Below are 21,099 nucleotides of genomic sequence, written 5' to 3' on the forward strand. Positions count from 1 at the left end.
CACAGGATAAACAAAGTGACAACACTTGATAGTAACAATCTTTTTAAAAAGGCTTCTCTTTACCACTTTGCATACTGAGATAGAAAAAATGTGTACAAGTCCACTGTCAGGAGAGCAAACAGTAGTTCATTTTCTCTCCATACGGTGGCAGAGCAGCCTGCCCTTCACTACCATGAATTCCCGGCCGTATTCCACTAAGGTAGTAGAAAAAGGAAACGAGTATTTTGTTTCATTTTGTCTACTAATTAGCCTTTTCCTCCAGCTCTGTGTTACAGTAAAAATCCATATAATAGCACTTCATAAAACGTAGATAGTTCATGAACAGGACACCAGAACACAGAACCCATCAAATAAATAACAAACACTAATTATATTTATTTGCTTGGGATTTTGTACACTCCATGCATTAAATACTTCCAGAAACAACTTAGAAAACCATAACATCAGAGTATAGGATGACTAGAGGATCACAAACCACCAACTCCTGTTCAAATGAGCTTCCAAGAAGTCACATGAGAATATTTAGTGTACTATTAAGGCAACTAGTTTAGTATTCTCTTTTTCCAGCTGTGTGGCAGGAAACTGATATACAGGAAAGTTCCAACCACTCCAGCCTTGAAGGTGCAATCATGTGCTACTTATTAGTTGGTACAGTCCTAACCCTAGCAGGCCATGCAGGACGGATCCTAGCTAGGGAACATCCTCTCCTCTTCCAGCTGCCCCTTAGCTCATGCTGGGGCAACAGTGACAACGGCAGTGATGGTGGCATCAGTGAAACTCCATGTCAAGAGCAATGCACCACACCAGGTGCATTCAGAAACATGCCAGGCTTCGTCCTCCCGCTGCACAGGGAGATGGCAGCATTGCACTTGGAGCTGCAGACACCTAATAAGACTCAAAAATCTTCTACTAATGAGGAAAAAAGCACTGCCTGAGCAATCATATACTCTTGCCTCAAGGAAAAGGCAGTAGTCCAGGAGAAAAAAGCATCCTGGCAGGCAGAGCTGGCCCACAGATAGAACTTGATGTCATGCACTATTATAAATAATATTTTACTGCAATTACAGGGTTTCCAAACCTATCATAAAGACGGGTTTGGAACAGGCATGTCTCTGCTATTGCTTATTCCAGATTCTCCCTATGACCAGAGATTGTATATATGATCCTGCTGGATTAAAACATTTTGCATTTTTTAAATTTCAATTCCTATAATTGTTTATGACAAATTAATCAAGTAAGGCATCAGCTACAAACGGCAGCAAGCCCATCATATTTGGTAGTGATCTCCTATTGACCTTTGTTTCTTCAGAATGCATAATACTATTCATGTAAAAGTAAACTTTAAAATTAATATCCAAAACCTAATTCTAAAACCCTAAATTAGAGATTGTCAGCACTTCTCAACAAATCTCATTTGCAAAGGGCAAGGAGTTAAAATATATTTAATGAAATTTTCTAGCTGTTTCTTTTGCAGATGATTGCAGTCTCAAACAAATCCAAGAAAGATGGAAACAAATTTGCGAAAAGAAACAAATTATTTAAACTGACTTCTTCATGGTGCACCTGACAGCTGCTCTGAGGTAATTCTACCCAGCCCAGCTGGCTTTTCTTTGGAGGCATAGCCATGTATCCCCATGGCAAGGCCTGACACTAAGCAAATGACAGTACCCAGCACTAGGAGACAGTGATTATTACCAGCTTATGATCCAAGACCAGTTCTAAACCAGACCCTGGTTTAGATCCTGTTCATCACCAAGCAATCAGACCACCCCTAGTTTTGGAATTTCTTACCAAATGGCATTTGACACTAAATGCTCTTTAATAATTTATTTTAATTATTTCTATTTTTAAATAAATTGTTTGCTTTTAAAGAAGCATCATTTATTAGTCTACAGATAAAGGACTACTGTAGCTTCCACAAATATGACCAAAAATAAATTTTATCTCTTGACTCTGAAGTGTTTTAGTAAAATGCCTATATAGACACAATAATGTTGATTATAAATTCAGTGCCTGAAATCCAAGCCTAGCAAACTCAGACTACAAATAATGACCAGGTTCTGGTAATTAAGAGGATCATTACCACTGCAACAGTTCTCTGAAGACTGTTGTGTCTGGACTTAAAGATGCTAGCTGAGAAAATGCCTTTCTAAAAACCATACTTTAATTTGAACAAGATGAGTTTAATGCAAGACAGTGATCTGTGGTCCATGTGAAATGGCCAGCTAGAGAACCATCAGTCTCACATTATCTAATCTATTTACAAGCATTTGAAATTTCACAGAGAAAGAATATTAAGGATGGATACTTCATTGCTTTGAAGAATATGGTAATGTAAGCATCCAGCAAACAGTACTTCAGAAACTGAGACCTATAGCCTAATAATTGACCCATGCTTGGCTGCAAATATTTTCATTGTAGGAAACAAAAAAGGTCAGAAGAGGCTGAAAATCCTTTTCAACAGCAGTGTTAAAGAGATCATACTATAGGTCAGTGAAACCATTCCTTTGATACCTAAAATGGATAATTCCCTGCAATCTTCCCATCTTTTGATTTATTCCTGCTCTCTAGTGACTCAATCCCAATGAAATAAGAGAACACATGAAAAATAAATTAATCAAACACACCAAATCTACCAGCCATGGCAAGGCTGACTTGAACTAATGAAAACCATGAAAATCATTAGTTCATTAGACCAACCATTTTTAGCACTTCACCCCCATTTCTCAAGTCTTGAGAGGGCTGTTTGATTTTCTGTACTTATCTTTACCAGCTTCAGCACTATCATTTACCTGATTCTGCAGTTTCAGCTGTCGTAGTTTCATGCTTTCATCCTCAAAGACGCTGGAAAAGCAAAATAAACAAATCAATTAATTATTGCTATTAAACAGTTCGCATTACAAGAACACAGGATATTTTCAGACAACAGCTTCGTCATCAAGACTTAAAAATGACTTTTAGACATCTCACATGAAGACCAAGACACAGGGTATTAAAAATAAAACAAGATATTCTGTCATAAATAAGACTGAACTCTGGTTTAGTCCCCTTACTAAACCTTTCCAGAAAGATTTTGAAAGCACCAAAGGCTTCATTACTGGTAGATGGATTACAAACCTCTGTTGAGGTGGGGCTAGGAGACAGTTTACCTGAAGGCTTAACACAGCTCAGATCAATTCAGGAAAGTCCCTGCTCCTTCATAGGATACCCGATTCCAAATGATTTCAGTTTTGTCTTGGAGTCAAAGCTACTTCATTTTCTCTTCCTGCCACACCTTCAGTTAACTACAGTTAATACCTGGGAAAATCTGTGTTTGCAACATCTGACATTAATTCCTAAAGGTAAAAAAATAATTATTTCCCTATTTCAGTATTCTATAGATAACTTTTATAAGAACTCTGATCTTTTTGTTCCAAGTTGTGTTCCATATAGACTTTCCATTTCCTTTTGTATGATAGTGAATTATTTCATAAAATGCAATTTAGAGCAGTTAACCCCACAAATGGGAAATATTAATTGACTATTAAGCACATACTCTGCTGACCACAGTTGTGCTCTTTCCTTCAACACAATTTTGACAAAGGCCTCTCTTGAAGTGAGAAAGCATCAGGAAGAAGGTACTTAATGTGGGAAACAGACAAACATTATATATTTTATTAATAGCATGCAGAAAAGCAGGGTAAGCCACAATTTCAATTTAAACAGGAAATTCTCTGTCTGGTCTAGGTATCCATAAATGTCCAATGATGTGAAATCACAAGCTGGCAGCCAGTGTTCAATATAACCCTAACAAGAAAACCCAGAGACAGAGAGAGAGCAGAGCTGGGGTTTCTGCAAAACACATGCCATAGAAATTGGATTATAGCACACAGAGCTAAGGAGAGAAGAAAAGCCTGAGCCTCCTTAACCCCTAACAAACCCACATTTGACTCAACTCCAGGCAAGCAGATGACAAATCAAAGGTTCTTAAAGACAAACCACACTAGTAAACATAGACCCTGCTCTGGAAGGCTGAAATACGCAGAAAAAGAGTTCTGTATACACACAGATACATAACAACTTATACTCTATAGTTGATACTCTAAAGTTGATACTGATTTTCCAACTAGTAGTATTTTAAAGCAAGTTAAGAGGGCCATTGCTTTTTTGCTCCACAGTTTTCCTAATTTCTATACTTTTTTTCCCCCTATGAATTTTAAGTATCACACAACAGGTCTAAGACCTTGAAAACATTTTGTTTCTATAAACTAATGTTATTCCTAACATGGACTGTAATATACAGTGTCTTAGATTCTAAGGGAATGGAGGGCCTGGAAAAATTAGTGTCTTTCTTGAATAGGGATGGAGAGCTGTGTATCCCCAAAGCAACAGTTACAGTGATACAGTCATCTTCACTTGAAAATAGCCACAACTTAAGAAAGAGACAAGCAGAAGCACATCTACTCAGTGCAGCACAATTTGCAACAGTTGTCACACAAAACTTCAGCATGAAAGGTGACATGCTTATTATTTATAGCATAGGTGAGGGAACAGGCCATCTTTGACAAAAAAAAAAAAAAAAGGGAGCAGGAAGAAGAGGGAAGAATCCTTTTCTTCTTATACCTCCTGATCAAGAACTTGATGACATCTGTTAACTGCAGTTGAGAGTTTGTTATAAAGCAATCTATGTACCTGTGATCAGCAGCAGACTTACAGACACATTCTGATGGACACAAAGATGTCCTGTGTAGGTACAAGCTGCTACCTGTGGTTTTGTTGCTTTTCCTAGCAGAAAATGTATCCCCAAGCAATCTGAGTCTCTTAAAAAAAATCAGAAGAAATAAACACTACCACTTTGGGAAATAAGTTTACAAGGTTTCCTTTCTACCTGGAAAATGACAAAGTGCTGAAATAGCAGGACTCACATACATGCATTGTGGAAATCTTCAGTGAAAATTATTTACTTTGTATGTTAAATTATTTTCTACCTAGACTGAAATAAAGTTACATAATGTAACAGGAGCATAACACAGACTACACAGTGCCTCAACTCTGGTCACTTAACTGATGCTTGAACATAAAGATTCTAACGGGTCACAGAGCTTGATAAAGGAAAAAGATAGCAAAGTGTTTTCTTACAATTTACTTTAAAACACAGACCAAAACTGCTGAGTTGCAGGCAAAACAAAATGAAAGCAACCATCTAGGCTTGTCATTTTAAAGTGCAAGGCTTCACACAAGCTGTAAAATAAAGTCATGAGCAATGTAGCACTATAAATACTAGCTTAAAAATACCCCTTTCACACTATTTTTTTTACCGCTCCTGCAACTTTTCTTCTAGAACTCATCATTATGAAAACATAATAACCAGTCAAAAAAGGTATTCCCACACGTCAAACCTTTTTCTACCCACCCCCCCACAGCAGAGTTGGTGTTATTACAAACTTTAACAGGAAAATGTTGTGCTAGAGTCACTCCCACAGCTCACCACTAAGGAATGTAAATGGTGTGCTAATTCAGCTGCAGGCTTCAAACAGCAATCTTCCTTCAGCTGGACTGACAACACAGATCAGTGCTCTGTCAGACATGCCCCACCAAAGCACTGTGCCCTTTGCTTTGCTTTTCTGTTCGAAGTGTATATGTGCTATAACAAAAATTATATATCCATCAGGAACAGGAAAAATAAGCAGAATTTCCATAGTTACAACACCACAGTTAGAAACAGGGAAGAAAATTCCTGACCACCAAACCATTTGCCCATTTACCCTTGAAAAATAAGAACTGAAAATTTTCAAGCAGTCAGTATCAATGTCCTCTCCCCAACCACTGCAGCACAGCAGCCTACATGAGATCCTGCCACAGACACCACTGCTACATTTACCAGAATCCACCTGCAATCCTACTGAAGCTGCATGACAGGTAACAGACGTGCCACAGATAAAGGAAAGATTACCCAGAACAGAACATACAAGGAAAGATTGATGATAGTTCAGGATACAGAATAAAAATGAGAGTGGGAAAGCAACTCAAATAATATTTAATAAAACATGGAAGAAGATGGCAAGATGCAAAGGGGTTCACAGATTTGAAACAGATTAACATAGAGCAAAAAGTCTTATTTTAACTGGTAGCATCTCAAATTCCTATTGAAATCAGAATCAGCCTGGTTTTCATTTCATAATCAGAAATTAAAGTGTTGCAATAGGAATATGCAACAAATTTTTTATAAATTGATTTGATCTTTCCTAACCATTTTCAGAATAGCAAACAACCACAAGGAGGACAAACTCACAAATTATTTAACAGATATTCATATATGCAACTGAAGCTTCCTTTTTGTGTGGCTTATTTTCCTTTCTGTAAAAAAGGCACACTACATCTACTGACATCTATTTCAGAATGGACATATTTTTCAATAGCACTGAAATTCTGGCATCACAAACTGTGGATAAGCAGAGGTAACACTCCTGTTTTCATTGCAGCTTGTCTGTGCTCCTGAGTATGCTGTACTTGAAAAAAAAACCAACTAAAATACTTATGTTCTAATCACTTGGCAATAATTACCATTGAATCAGCCAAACACAAACATACAGTATAATCCAACTCCGAGAACAATGAAAAATCCTGATATTAAAGCAGAAGGTAGAAAATAAAAGCAATCCACCAGCTGAAAATGTTCTTCCATTCTGTCCAAGGTCCACACAAGAGAAAGGACTGAAGAATTGAAGAGAGTTCAGCAGAAAGCTGAACAAATTGACCAAGGACTGGAAAGTGCACCTCTTAGCAAGATTTCAATGCATCCTACGGTTTATTCAAGAGAAATTCAATACACTCCACTGTATTCCATGGATTTGAGGGTACACATGACATTGATGAGACAGAAGACAATAAAATCCAGACATAAATAACTGAAGCTAAACAAATTCAGGTTGCAAACAAGTTTTTTATTTAACATTGTGACTAATTAACCATAAGGATAACTCATGGAGATGTGGATTTTCAACAGAAAACAACAGGTTTTTATCAAGCTTGAATATTGTTATGTTAGAAATTGCTGTTGTAGACTAAGGCTATGGTTTACCTCCTATTTCAGGTGTGGTTATCCCAGATGGGAGAGCTAAGCATTCTTCTTTCAAGTTATTTCAATTAAATCCCCTTTATATACTGACTGTTGAAGTTAAAAGGAGGCAAAAAAAAAAAAAAAAAAAAAAAAAAAGTTGTCTTTATCATGGATCATGGACTAGTTTTGAAAGTAATTGACTGGCTGCAGTCGTGAATGAGAGGCAATAAGCAGAGAAAAGCAACGGGAAAGAGCACCCTGCAGAGACAAAATGTTCTACATGACTGAGAAGTTACTGGAAAGATATATTTGAAATATGTTAAACAAAGGAAAACACCATTATAGTTTTCCCTGCATTCAACAAAATGTACATTTCTCATATTCAACTAAAGAAATACTGTACTTGGTTTCTCCTCCTAAACAATGCAGCAAAGACTTGCAGATTTAAAGACTTCCCAGTGAGCTAAATCCACCCTGAAATTCAAGTAGTTAAGGGTTTAGTGAAGAAAAAGTAAGGTTGGCTGCCTCTTTTAGGAGGAAGGTCAGACTAGCTGATAGAAGCAAACCCACTCCAACCTTAAATGACAATCTGACCCAAGAGAAGGAAACACAGCTTGTTTTGTCCAAAGTATCTTTACAGCACATATCAGCACTGTACATGCACTCAGTTCTTGGTGAGAAAAACTGAGGAATTACTACCAATTTGTGCACAGCTCTAGGGAAGGTATTAATGTTTCAGATAGTCCATAGTTTGGCAGAGAGATCCAGGGAAAGTGTCCAGCAGAAACTTCCAGATCATTTTAAAATGAGCTGGATCTTGAGTTACTGTGCCTTGTTACAAACAAGAATATTTTTGTATCAGTCTGACATAGAAATCAATTCAATAAACACAGTCTTTAGATACCAGTGGGAACATGAACCTATATATTAATAAACAAGATCCTTAAATTTCCAGTTGTTTCCATTGCTCTACTTCTTTTAAAGGAGCTCCAAGGCACAATAACACCATTTTTGTCCACAAATCTTCCCACTTTCCCAATATCTTATGTTCCGTTTCTCACTCTACAAAAGGACTGCTTCCATCAAGAGTCTTATAAAGCTTGTGTAATTTCTTTTTGCTTTGCAGGACAGTTTATTAATGTGGTAGCAGCAGTTATGTCTCTGAGCAATACTCCCAGAATTTAAAAACCAGGGGATGAGAAGAATGTGGCTTGTGGCCCACATATTCATCCACTGGATTTTATTTTTAGCTGTAGAAGCGCAAGTAAAAGCAACTTCAGTAAGAAATATTGAGTCAGCTGGTGTATAGTATTTTAACTCTTAACCCTCCAAGTATTTTAACTCTTAACCCTCCAATAAACTTTTCTGGGGATTATTCTCATCTGAACTACAGCTATGAAAGAAAACAGAAGCTGTAGAAAAAACATTAGTTGAAGAAGGATTCTTATCTTTCAAAAGATAGCATCCAAACAAAAATTGGAAACTGTTTGAGGAACAAAATTTATCTGTAATGCACCTTTCAATCCACAAAAGGGTGGAGTTCTGACACAGCTGTAACTGCACATTTTTGGGAAAATGCACAGCATACCATCCACAAGAGTGAAGGTTACCAAATTTTTCTGCCTTCCCCAAGGCAAGAGAGTGGGGTTTTTTTGGCAAACACAGGATATTCTTTCCTTCATAATTAATAAGCTGTATGTCTTCCAAAGTAAACTGATCTGCTGCAAATCAGCCATAAAATGCCACACTTCTTTCTAATGACACTGCTGAAGTTTCATCAACATTTCATTAAATTATTTTTAAGCAGGTGATATGTCAATAAAGGCAAGTGTTAGTGCATCTGCCTTTTTTACAGAAATCAGTAAAATCAGTTTGACCTTTGATCTGCACCTCAAAAACCCTAATGCCAATAGAATACTGTTTTGACAAAGGGTTCACAAAATTTGTTTGAAAAGTTTTTCACCTACTGGATATGAGAATAATGACATAGAAAAAGTGAACACCTAGTTTTGGAAGCAATTCTGAACGAGTTAATAAATGACTGTCTTGAATTTTCCTGTGTGTAGAAATTATGTCCCACATAATACAGATTGAATAAGATTTATCTCTGAATATTTGAAAATAAGTATAAACTGAAGCAATAAGAACAATAAACTCAACTGCCAGACTAGTGTGGATTAAGGGAGCAACTAGAGACAAGCACTGAGATCTGCACGTCCTACTTAATTTCAAAATATACCTGAATCCACTACATATTCCTGCCAATAACTTGTACAAACTATCTGAACAATTTACAACTTAAAGCCCAATTTACAACTTAACAAAGATCCTAAAGAAACAAAATGGCAAGCTAATCCTTTAAAATTTCTGCTTCTACCTACCTACAAGCTTATAAATGGAATTTTAATGTGAAATTATCAGGTGTTTTTCTTTAAAGCCACACAGATCAGAAGCATGTAAAAATCAAAACACTCACCACCTGCCCTTCCCCACCAAAGACCCCCTTCAAAAAGAAAAAAAAAATCAAACCCAAACTCAAACCAAACCTGAAAAGGCTGGTGCTCTGAAGAATATATGTATATTCTTTGCATGTATCTATATGTATATGGATACATTTCACCTATATTGCAAAACAGCTGCCCCAACAACTCATAGCAACAGGAATACTGTGCTGAAGAAAGGAATTCAAGCAAAAATTCATCTGAGGAGTACATGCCACAAACATTATTTCCTATAAAATATTAACAGGTTAATAATTATTTTTGTTGGCTAAACCCATGAAAGCAGTGAATTTAATGTAAGCCAATCCTTGCAGCAATAAATTTTCCATACTTGTACCCATTTTGGGGTGACTGTTCACATGCCAAATGTAACTAGGTAAATAACAATGCAGTTTAGTACTGACTGACCACAGCCAAGTCAATGGAGAAAAAGGATTTATCAGTACAGGAGACACAAGCTTCTATTTTCTTTATAGTACTTGTTCTAGTGATTTTGTAAGGTAAAATGAAACTGTGCAGGCAAAGTAAAATAACCACTCAAAGATCACACCTGCCTTCCATTTCAAAATGGTATCTGTGGAAGCACAAAATCCCAGTATAAAATTATCATCTCAGAAGTGCAGAGGGATATTCTCTGCACTATTACACACCAACACAAACACATCCCCAATAAAGGAAAGTAACAAAATATTGAGATATGAAAGTACCATAGGAGAAAAGCTATTATGGTTAAACAAAGAATGAAGCATATGCTGTTTGTTGAGATTCATTTTTCAGAAATTGATTCATATTTTTTTGGTGGACAAGTTCGTCATGAGCCAGCAATTCACTCTCTCAAAGCAAAGCATCCTGGGCTGCATTAGGGAAAACAGTGCCAGCAGGCTGAGGGAGTGACACCACCCCTCTGCTGGTGAAGCCACACACAGGATGCTGCATCCAGTTCTGGGCTTCTGGGAGCAGGAAAGAGATAGACGTACTCGAGCAAAACCAGCAAAGGGCACAAAGGCGCTTAAGGGACCAGAGTAGGTTTTACATGAGGTGAGGCTGAGAGAACTGGACCTGGAGAAGTGAAGACTCAGGAGGGAACGTATCCATGCGTAGAAATACCTGATGGAAGGGTGTAAAGCAAATAAAGCCAGCAGTGCCTACTGACAGCACAAGAGGCGATGGACACAAACTAAAGCACACGAAATAGCAAGAAAAAAATTGCCAGATGAAGTGGTCAAATATTGGAACAGACTGCTCAGGGAGATTGTAGTCTCCATCTTTGGGAATATTCAAAACCCAACTGGACATCATTCTGTTCAATATGCTCCAGCTAACCCTGCTTAAGCAGCAGGGTTGCTCCAGATCATCTCAAGAAGCCCCTTCCAGCCTCTGTGATCCTGTCTGGTTGGGTTCTAGAGGTCACAAGTTTAGATCTCAAATGTGAGAGCACAAACTAGATGACAATAAAAAATATAGGCTATTGCAAGAAAATACAATAGGAATAAAAGCATGATGAAAAAGTTACATATTGTGCACAGAACTATTTTGACTACTGTATTGCTTAGTGTTTTACACATCATTCAAAAAGTGACTTATCAAGTACCAAAGATAAGCTCCTCTCACTTGGAACACGGGAACAGAGCAAGGAAAATGAATCAGCACTCTCTGGACAGAAGTTAGTATGGCTTCTATTTGGACTATGAAGAAGAGTGCAAACAAAAGCCTGTGTCATTCTCTGCTATACTACATTGGGAGAACAGAAACGAGATTCTTGTTTTCCTTAGCCACACGTCTCAAATAAATTCATTTCTGCAAACCTAAAGCAAAAGAAATATTCTTCTCCTGGAAGGAAGGCCAAGAGAAGCTAGAAATCCACACAAGCCATTAACCATCAAAGCCATCATAATGCTGGGAGGGTGACACAAAAAACCACAAATCATAAGATGTACATAAACCTATTATTTTAAGTGTGTAGCCAAACAGAGGGTTTCAACTGGGTTTTTATTATAATTCTTACAAGAAAAGGGAGACAAGGAACCTCCTGTCAGGCACACTCCCTCACAAGTTCGCAGCTGGTGACTCCATGACTCAGGACTTTTCAGCTCCTAACCACCATTACAAATGCAGAGCACTATGCTTCAGGTTTATTCAGTTGAACCTAATAAAACTTAGGTTTCTGCTAAGGCAAAGAGAAATTTATTCCACAAGCAGAACTTCATCTTTCTATTTAAGGTCCGCTCAACTACATGCTTCAAATCCTCATGGTCATTTCACCTATAGAAACACCTCTGCCCAAGGAAAGAGGAAAGCAAGATCCCCAGGGGGTTGGAATTCTGTCTCCTGTGATCTTCTGTTTGTGAATTATTAAACCTTGCCTGTCACTTTTGTTGACGTAGTACCTCATTACAACAGGAAGCCAGTGAAATGTAGAACAGCCATTATTCTCTCCTAGCAACAAAGGCAGCAGTTAAATAGCACGTGCTATGCTTAACCCAGACCAGGTAACAAAACTCAAAGTTCCCTGAAAACAAGTGCATCACACTTGAGAAGATGAATTGTACTTGTGTAAGAGTATTTCAAACTAAAAATAGGGAAAGAACATGAAATTTTCTGAACTGACACTCTAGAACTGATTGTAGACCTTTACGCACAGTCCAGATATTTTTTAATTTTAGAAAAATTAAAAGGGAAAGCCATTAAAGAGACAGAAACAGCAAAATGTCACTTTGATCTCAAACTAGGTGACTTGGCAAGATATCACTGCTAGATTTTAGCTCTTGCTCTTTTTGCCTCAGATATCACATAAGAATGCAAAGTCAGAAAGGAATGTAGAAGCACCCAGACTCCTGTAGCAGGACCACAGGCAGTTAAGAGTTCAAACATCCCACAGAGTGTGTTTTAAAGAGCGCTAAGAGTTGGCGTAAATGTTCTTGCAGTAGTCCAAGGCAACATCTCCAGGCATATCAGCAAATCCACTTAGTAGAGAATTCATCCCATGACCCAATTACAACACAGTTTTATTTTGGAGATCACTCAGCTGTGCCTCAGCAACAAAACAAGAGTCTGGAGCCATCCCAGTGCAAGTCTGGTTGCAGAAAGTTTTCACACATACAAAGCCATAATTATGTTAAGTCAGCGCATTTTTCCCTCCTACAAATGCCAGACAGCAATTAAGGAAAAAAAAAAAAAAGGCAGAAGAGAAAAGTAATGGCTGTCTATAAAAAAAAAAAAAAAAAAAAAAAAAAGGGTCACCAGTAACCTAAATTCTAGCTGATAAGAGATAGGAAAAGCTAACTAGAAGCTAAAGAGATGATTCAAACAAGGTTCAGCTTTAGGATACCTTTTTGCAATTGCTGTTACTGAGTCTCAAATTGTATTCAGAAATTTTAATCACACATTGTTGCCTTTTCTCTCTTGCCGCTGCTGTCTACATCACAAGAAGTGAGGTGACTCCTCCATTCACATTAGCAGCAGCAGCATCAAAAGTTTTGATCAAAAAGCAGCAAAAGGTTTTCTTTTTGGTTGAATCTGTACTTCAAGGAGTACATATCAACCACACTTATAAAATATTTACAGGCTAATCTCACTTCAGACAGATTTCTTCATTATAATGTTTAGAGCTGAAAAAGGTGAAGCAAACAGAATATTAAGCTAATTCTCGTTCATCTAAGAATAAGATTTAGAATTGTAAGTCCTGGAAATTAACAAACATTGCTTGTTAATTTTAAGGTCACTGGTGGCTAAATAAAAATACCCAAGGACTAAAAGAGAAGCTGAGAGCTTTTAAAAGGAATTTTAAACTTACCTGTCTTCTCTAGTATACAAGTATAGCTAAAATAATTAGCAAAATATTTTGTCTTTTTTCTCATCAAAATTATGGTGGATTTATACAAAATACTGAAGTCCAGCAGGCACAGAGATTCCTGACAACCTCAGCTACACTCAAGTTTTTAAAATGTGGAAAGGGCTTTTGGCCAGACAACAACAGTTTTGAAGTCTTCAATTTCTCTTATTCTGTGAGCTCCTAATGTTTTTGGCAACAGGCTGTTTTTCTTCATTAACTTTGGGGACACTGAGGAAATATCCCAGAGTTTCAGAGTTCACAAACTGAAAGCCACTAATTGATGCATGGCTGGACCCCAAGGAAGCATCCAAACGAGGGCAAGACTGCTGCAGCTGACATCCAGTTTTGTAGTCTCTCTAGACTCAGTCAAGACTTTTGCACCTTGAAAATTCTGTTCCTCTTACATGACATCTTCATAGTCAGAAGCTGAGGGATATTTGGAATGCAGGATGTGGGAAGCTCTAAGTATTCCTGTACACTGTGTGATTAGTGTGCAAAAGTGCCAAATCCATTGGTCTCCAAGATTCTAAAATACATACTACCATAAGAAACAAATTTCTTTCACAATATTTTAAAAGCTTACAATAAATTAGAATTACTTTTACCTCAATGTTTCTACACTAATAATTTCATGGTCAGTCTCCAAATGGACTTTTCCAAAAAAAAGAGGCCTAGCACTTACCAAAACCATGAAACAGCAATATCAAGCATTTTCTAAAGCATTAAGACAGTTGTGCCATGTTTATCTGAAAGCCAAACTTTAAAATGAAGTTGAGCAATTCCAGCTGCAGCCAGTTCCAGTGGAAGAAAGTCTAACATAACACAGTATTTGCAAGTGTCAGCCTGTAGATGGCCTAAATGCAAGATCCCTGCTGTCTATCCATCATCATGTATCCCACAGCACACTTACAAACAAATATGCATTAATTTTTGACCGGTAATGTTCTACTCTGTCCATCAGATAAAATACTTCCAATATCTTCATGCATATTTTTTACATTGCTCAACAGTAAAGGCTTTCCACCCCTGGGGGAAAAATTGGCAAAAAAACCCAAAAAAACTACCAACCAGTTCTCAGGTAAGCTTTGTTAAGCTTTACCCGCAGTATCTTCATTGCCATGAAGTGTCAGTTATTACGTATCATATTTACCTTTTCTATAAAATCCACTGCTTGGACAACTGACAATTGTTTTATCAAACAAGAATTCTAGTAACCAGATGAACAACTTCTGGATAATTTTACTATTTTTGTCTAAGAAAAAGAAGAACCTTCCTAAGAATACAGACAATTGTCTTCCTCAAATTTATTCCAATGCTGATGAATGCTCCAGAAAAATAAACACCTCTAAAATTAACAAGCTTTACCGATCTATTTTAAAACAATGTACTTTTCTTTATGTTCATGTATTCTAGTTTTCTTACCTTAACCATGGGGCCTAAGAAAGTTAAAGAAATGGATGTTTCTTTAATAAACTGGGATAGGAGGGAAGCAGTGATCCCATGAAGTGCCATTATCTTCAGCCTGTTTCTGGGGAGCACCCATAAAAGCACATGACCACAAGTTCCTTAGCAGAAAGAAATCATGCCAGTAGAACTATTATCAGAAGAGCAGAATTTTTTCCTGTAGCGTCAACTCTGTCAAACTTAAACGTCTACTGTGCAGGGAAATTTAGGCATATCTGGACACCATTTTCTTAAAAATTGTTTCCAGAACTGCTAGACAACCCGAGGCCTTTCAAGTCTGCATAAAGAAGTAATCTAATGTTCCATAGCATATTTGGTGGATCCAAGCAATTACAGGACACTTTCCAATGCCACTGTTGCTTTTCATCCCCCTTAAATTACCAAATGTAACAATGTATGTAATAAAAAATACTGTTTCTCTTCCACACTGTGTTCATTATTATTTCACTACCCAAAGTTTAGGTTTTTCTCTTTACTTGCTTTACTTTTTCCTATCCAAACAGAGGCACAAAGATAAATTTTCCTGGGTTTTATGCAACGACACCAATTCTGCCAAAACCCTTTTTCTCTGCTTGCCAGTACACTCACATTTAATTTCAAATAATTTCAAGTGCCACAAGCATTAAGTCTTTCCAAAACCGCTTCTCCATAGTTCACAGCTGTTTTCCTATTACATCAGTTGAGTTCATTTCAGTTATTCCTCCTTTTTTTCCTTGCAAAGGCCCAACCAGAGTGTTACTAAATACCCAGAGAGCTGCATTAGGAGGAGCAGAGGGGCTGAATAACACCGCGAAAACGCTTCACAGCAGCGCCCAGAAACCAAGAGCGGACCGAGACACCACGAAACCGGTTTAATCTACAAGTATTCCGATGATGCACACCAATGTTGAAGAGTGAAGCACATAAAACACACCCGCACATAAAAGAGCGGCACGGCTGTCGCCCGCCAGCGGGACGCGGGTGTTACCGGGGCAGCGCCGACCCGCGTGGCCGCTGCCGTGCGGCTCCGCCCGCCCGGGCCCCGCTGCGGCCGCTCATCCCTGCACCGGGCGCTGCTGCCACGCAAGGCAGCCCCCGCCCAGGCCTGTTCGGCCCCGGGGACGCCGCCGCCCCAGCCCCAGCCCCGCTCACCTGTGGGCGGCGGGACCGCCGGCTCCCCCCGCTCCGTCCATCGCGGCCCCGCCGTTGCTATGGGCCCCCGCCCGCCGCTGCCCTTAGCAACGGCGCGCGGCACTGAGGCGCGCCGCCATTGGCCGGGGCCGCGAGCACGCCGCCTGCCGATTGGCCGCGGTGCCGCGCACGCGCGGCGGAACGCAACGGTCACCCCCGTGGCTCCGTGTGGGAGCCGCCCGCCGCCTCCGCCGGGAGCGGGGAATAGTCCGGGCGGGAACCGCGTGGGGCACAGAGCCCTTGCCAGACACACTTCCCCAGGGAAGACCGCCCCAAATGACCCCCCCCACCCCCCTTCCGTCTCCAAGACCCTCCCCCGCGCCCGCCCCGGCGTTTCTTGACGGCTGCGCCAGGGGCAGTAGAGGGCCTGGCTGAAATCACGTCCCCTCTTCAGCCCCGCAAGGGACATCATCTGTTCGGGCGTGTCCTTGCACGCAGCGAGAGGCTGCTCCCGCCAGTCAGGTGTGGGCCTGTCTCCTCGAGAGCTCCATATTTGCCTTGACCATGATGTCCACAGGGCTCAGCTTCCCTTGCTCCCGCAGGTACTTCATCACGTGAGGCCGCCGCCTCCAGGTGACCTTTATTCCATACTCGTGCTCGGGAGTATCTGCGACCAGTACTGCTGCCGCCTCCCCCCTCCCACAGGGATCAATACCAAGTGGCAACTCTTCTTCTGGATGCCAGGCATGACTACTTTGTGATATAATGTTGCTGCATCTCCCATTCCTAGGGGAAGGAACCTTTGCAGCCTCTGCATCTGATGGATTAGGGACTTCTTGCTCCACAGGCCGGGGGGCAGGCTCTTCACAGTTCTCTGGACTCTTCACCTGGATGTTGGCGTTTGCTGCTGTCCCTTTCTTAGGCTGGTTGGGAGAGCACTGTGCATTCTTTCTCAAGCAATTTGGATCGTCCAGTGGAGGGACTGCATGTCCTTCTGGATTCTCAAAAGTTAAAGGAGGAAATCTGCAGGCTACAGCTCCTCTACAAGCTCCTCCTGCATGAAAGGAGCTGTGGCTGGCATCCTGATTACAGGACTTCTGAGGACCACGATGCTTCCTCTGGCGTGCTTTCAACACCACTGGCTTAGTTGTGTCAAATTGTGGGCACACCTGAAGGGAAAGACATAATAAGATAAAAACCCAACACTTTCCAAGAGACAATTCTACTTCCCCAACTTTTTTCAATGTGTTCATTGAATAATCTGTTGTGCAGCAAAGCAAATGAGTCACTAACAAAGCTGCTATGCATGAGATGCCTCTGAACTTCAAGTTTTGCCACTTTTCTGTGGAAAGTCATTGGGGTGCAAGTGAGCTGTTCTCTGGCAACTCGCAAAGAACTTAAGATTTTAGTTTTAAAGAAAATCTAAGTGGTGTCTACTCCTGTAACCCCTGTGGATCTAAGAAAGTTCAGAGTGGATTATTTTTGTTTCTGTGTCTTAGCATAACTCAAATAGATTCAAAGAACTAAATCCTCGGCCTCCCCAAAGAAATAGAGGCTGAACTGGGAGAGCAACACAAAATGATTGAAGAATGCCCACTTAGATCAATCCCCTTAGATTATGTTAATAGGGTGTTCAAAATCTTCCCCCCCAAACATCTTTGTTTCAAAACAGAGTTAATTTCTGTATTGTGGAGTAACTGATCATCCAAAATCCACTTCTACAATCAGCTTCCTATAGAAAAGATGCTCCAAGCTCAACAGTCTATATTTCTTTGAATGATTCTGGACTCGTGCTCAAACCCTGGAAATCCTTTTATTACAGTGTTCTTTGTCTTCCTGGTTGTCAACAAAAAAGTCAGACTAGTTTCAGATTCCACTTTGCTTTTCCCAAGAGCCCACCAAACTGAGTTCTTGCTAAGGTGACTACACATCTCCTTCAGCACTCCTAAGTTACTCTATAGCTCCTCAAAACATTGAGTGCAATTTGACTAAGGCTGGTGATTGTCTGATGTACAGTTGAACTGTTTGAATCCAAAGCCATTGTGCAGGAAAAAAGAAATTATTCTGTAATAATTGTATACCAGCACATACTTAACATAGTCCCTGATTTTAAGGGTGTCTTCCTGGCTTCAGAGAACATATAGGGTAGGTTTTACCTATGCAGAAACCTAGTAGTGGAAAAGATGTGAAAAACTTAGATAATGCCAAAAAGAGAGGAGCAGAAAATCAGTTGAAACAAGTTGACAGGCACTCTGCAGAGGATGCTTCCAGAAGTTACAAACCTATCACATTTTCCAAACTGAGAAATATTTAACAGTTCCAGTACTGATAGCTTCAAACAAATTTTAAAATACTTTTATTTTAGGAATCAAAGAGCTTCCAGAGTGGATGTTTCCACCTCTTCCAAAAAAAAAATGAATGCTTATTCACAGCAGTTATTTTACTTAGTGATTCACAAACTGTAGAGCTAACTGCCTCAAGCAGATACAAAAAAAATTTAAAGAGGAAAAAATGTTCTACTTCAAGGTTAAGGCATCACAAAATTACCTGCAGGTCAACGGGAACAAAGGAATGTTTCATGCAGGTCTGAAACCATACTTCCTGAGCTTGCTTTGTGAGGAGCAGAGTCAAGCAGCAATAATATTTGAACAGAGCTCCCCTAGGTGATGACTACTGTTGCATAGGAACAGTCTGTCTTTGCTGCAGCTGTTTGCTTAAAAAAAATAAATCTTTACATTACATGATACAAGGAGTATTTTAGGACATGGCAAACAGTCCCAAGAAAAGGAACTCATCAGGAGATTGGTATGGAGAGAAACTACTCAAAACACAGAAATGAAAAAGAGGGCAGGTTAGAACAAATGATTCTGAAGTGAAAACCTATGTTCTCTAAATTTAGCAGTGTCAGATTTAAACAATACACCCAATACTTATACATGTAACATTTAGAGTTCAGTAGTTATTTCAAACAGCAAGCCAATAAGAAAAATCTCCCCTAATGTTTATTCCTTGCAGGGTTTTTGGTTGCTAAGGAAAACAGAGTTTTACTGATGGGAATAATTTTTCTAGAAGACAAATATTCATTAATCAGTAAACACTGCACACAGTTTATGTCTTCAAGTAACCAAGACCTTAGTGCTTATTCTTAGAATGTAAAGCAACTCAAGCACTTATTTATGCTTTAGACTGATAGAGAGAATTCAGGTCTGGGTTAATAATTTTCCATATCCAGAACAGATAACTTTCTGTTAAGACATACAGGAGAAACTTGAAAACTGTTGCTGTGGCTCACAGGAGGAAAGATAATTTATACCAACCCAGGCAGCAGAGGTGTTCAGGTCCACAGGTTTTGTAGGCACACGTCTGGGATTCTCAGCCAAATGCAGTGGAGCTTCATAACAATGGATGGGTCCTGCCCGTGGCTTCTCAAGGAAAACCAGCTCTGCCTTCCTGGCCTTGTGGGTACACTTCTTCTTCGGAGGCATCAAAAGGTGTGATAAAACTACTTAGAAACCTCATGATGCTTGCTGGAGCCAACTAAAGAAAGAGGGAAGCACCCCGAGGAGATGCTAAAGTGCTCTTGAATCTGTAGAAGGCAAATAAATGGATTTGAAGACAGACTTGTTTGGAAACCTCAGATACAGTTTTAAACAAAGCAAAACGTTTATGCAACAGGACAGCATACACATCTCGAGGCAGACTTTTTCCTAACAGTGGTTCTTGAACCTTTTGTCAATTTTCAGGTAGATTTAGAAATGCACTGCAGGAATGGGAGCAGATGACCTACTGATCCAGCTATGTCAAGTCAGCTATGAAAAGAAAAAAAAAAAAATCTAAAAACTATTTTCTTTTTTTCAATTCAGTCTTGTTTGTAATACCAAGAAGATCTTACAGGGCTAAGAACTCTTTCCCTTTCTGCTTGCTAACTACCTGTACATTTTACCTTCAAGAGACTTTGGTTTTTTTTTCATTTTTACAAAACACAGTTGACGTCTCCCTCCTGTATTCTACAGATCTTGCATGATTTGTTTGTTTGTTTTGCCTAATGAAAAAGTTTGAACTGAAGTAACATTGTATTTAATTTTCTGTTGGAAAACACATCACAGAATCAATTAGGTTGGAAGACCTCTGAGATCATCAAATCCACCTGTAGCCAAACACCACCATGGCAACTAGACCATGCACTAAGTGCTATATCTTCAGGGACAGTGACTCCACCTCCCCGGGGAGCCCATTCCAATGTCTAATCACCTTTCCTGTGAAGAACTTCTTCCTAATGGCCAACTTAAGCCTCCCTGGTGCAGTTTAGGACGATGTCCCCTTGTTCCATCACTAGGTGCCTGGGAGGAAAGGCCAATCCCCACCTGGCCACAGCCTCCTCTCAGGCAGTTTTAGAGAGCAATAAGGTGTCCCTCAGCCTCCTTTTCTCCAGGCTGAACACCCCCAGCTCCCTCAGCCACTCCTCACGACACCAGCTCTGCTGTCCTTCTCAGGACCCACTCCAGCATCTGAATGAGGGGCCCAGAACTGGACACCGCACTCTGACTCCCCCAGCAGTGCCGAGGAGAGAGGAACGATGCCTGCCCCGGTCCTGCTGGCAACGCTATTGCTGATACAGGCCCGGTGCCATCGGCCTTCTTGGCTGCCTGGGCACAACTGGCTCATATTCACCCAGACTTATCATAGAGCAGCACACACAAGGAAATTTGATAACATTTCACGATCAATGTATGAGCCTGCAACAGCCTGACCGCTTACCTAAGTGGCAGCGTGCTCAGGGGGTCCTGCGAGCCTCACTAGCCCGCTGCAGCCGTGACACGCACGTTAAACGGTAAAACCCCGGAGCTCTTCACCAGGAGCCAGCGCTCTGCCGGCGGCCCAGGCGCACGGCACGGCTCCCAGCCGCGGGCAGCATGGTTGAAGGAAGCAGCCGGCGCTGCCCCAGCCGGGGCGGGAGCGGCCGTCCTAGGTCAGGGGTGGGCTGGACAACGCGAGCGCGGCGGCAGCGGCCCGGGCGCTGTCGCGCCCGCACATCCGTATCCCCCGCCGCCGCCGCCGATTGGCCCGGCCCGCCGAGGCCCCGCTCCCTGCGCGCCGATTGGCCCGGCCCGGCCGGCCCCGCCCCCACCGCCGCTCACTGGCGCAGGCCGGCA

At 40.5% G+C, this 21,099-nt stretch overlaps 2 protein-coding genes across 2 annotated transcripts in view; both read right to left on the bottom strand.

Moving 5' to 3' along the window:
• The window catches only part of TULP3 (TUB like protein 3), a 32,420-nt gene extending 16,321 nt beyond the window's left edge, over nt 1-16,099 (bottom strand). The window contains exons 1-2 of the mRNA XM_050974924.1: nt 15,968-16,099; nt 2,793-2,844 (exon numbers count right to left, since the gene is read on the bottom strand). Coding sequence (XP_050830881.1) covers nt 2,793-2,844; nt 15,968-16,008 — 93 coding nt within the window. The 5' untranslated portion in view covers nt 16,009-16,099. The remainder of the gene's footprint in view (nt 1-2,792; nt 2,845-15,967) is intronic.
• Nucleotides 16,100-16,308: 209 nt separating this feature from the next.
• Nucleotides 16,309-20,942, bottom strand: RHNO1 (RAD9-HUS1-RAD1 interacting nuclear orphan 1). Its single transcript, XM_009085551.4, has 3 exons — nt 20,705-20,942; nt 19,264-19,532; nt 16,309-17,115 (listed from the first exon to the last, which is right to left on the bottom strand). Exons 2-3 carry the CDS (start codon nt 19,429-19,431, stop codon nt 16,465-16,467), a joined length of 819 nt encoding a protein of 272 aa, XP_009083799.1. The 5' UTR covers nt 19,432-19,532; nt 20,705-20,942; the 3' UTR covers nt 16,309-16,464.
• Nucleotides 20,943-21,099: the final 157 nt, after the last annotated feature.

This window comes from Serinus canaria, chromosome 1, assembly GCF_022539315.1.
Source record: "Serinus canaria isolate serCan28SL12 chromosome 1, serCan2020, whole genome shotgun sequence".
Taxonomy (NCBI): domain Eukaryota; kingdom Metazoa; phylum Chordata; class Aves; order Passeriformes; family Fringillidae; genus Serinus; species Serinus canaria.

Excerpts from the sequence above, each read along its gene's own strand:
- RHNO1 (XM_009085551.4), bottom strand. The coding sequence starts at position 19,431 with ATGCCTCCGAAGAAGAAGTGTACCCACAAGGCCAGGAAGGCAGAGCTG. Across the intron at positions 17,116-19,263 it reads TGAACACCTCTGCTGCCTGG|GTGTGCCCACAATTTGACAC; the intron begins GTTGGTATAAAT and ends CTTTCCCTTCAG.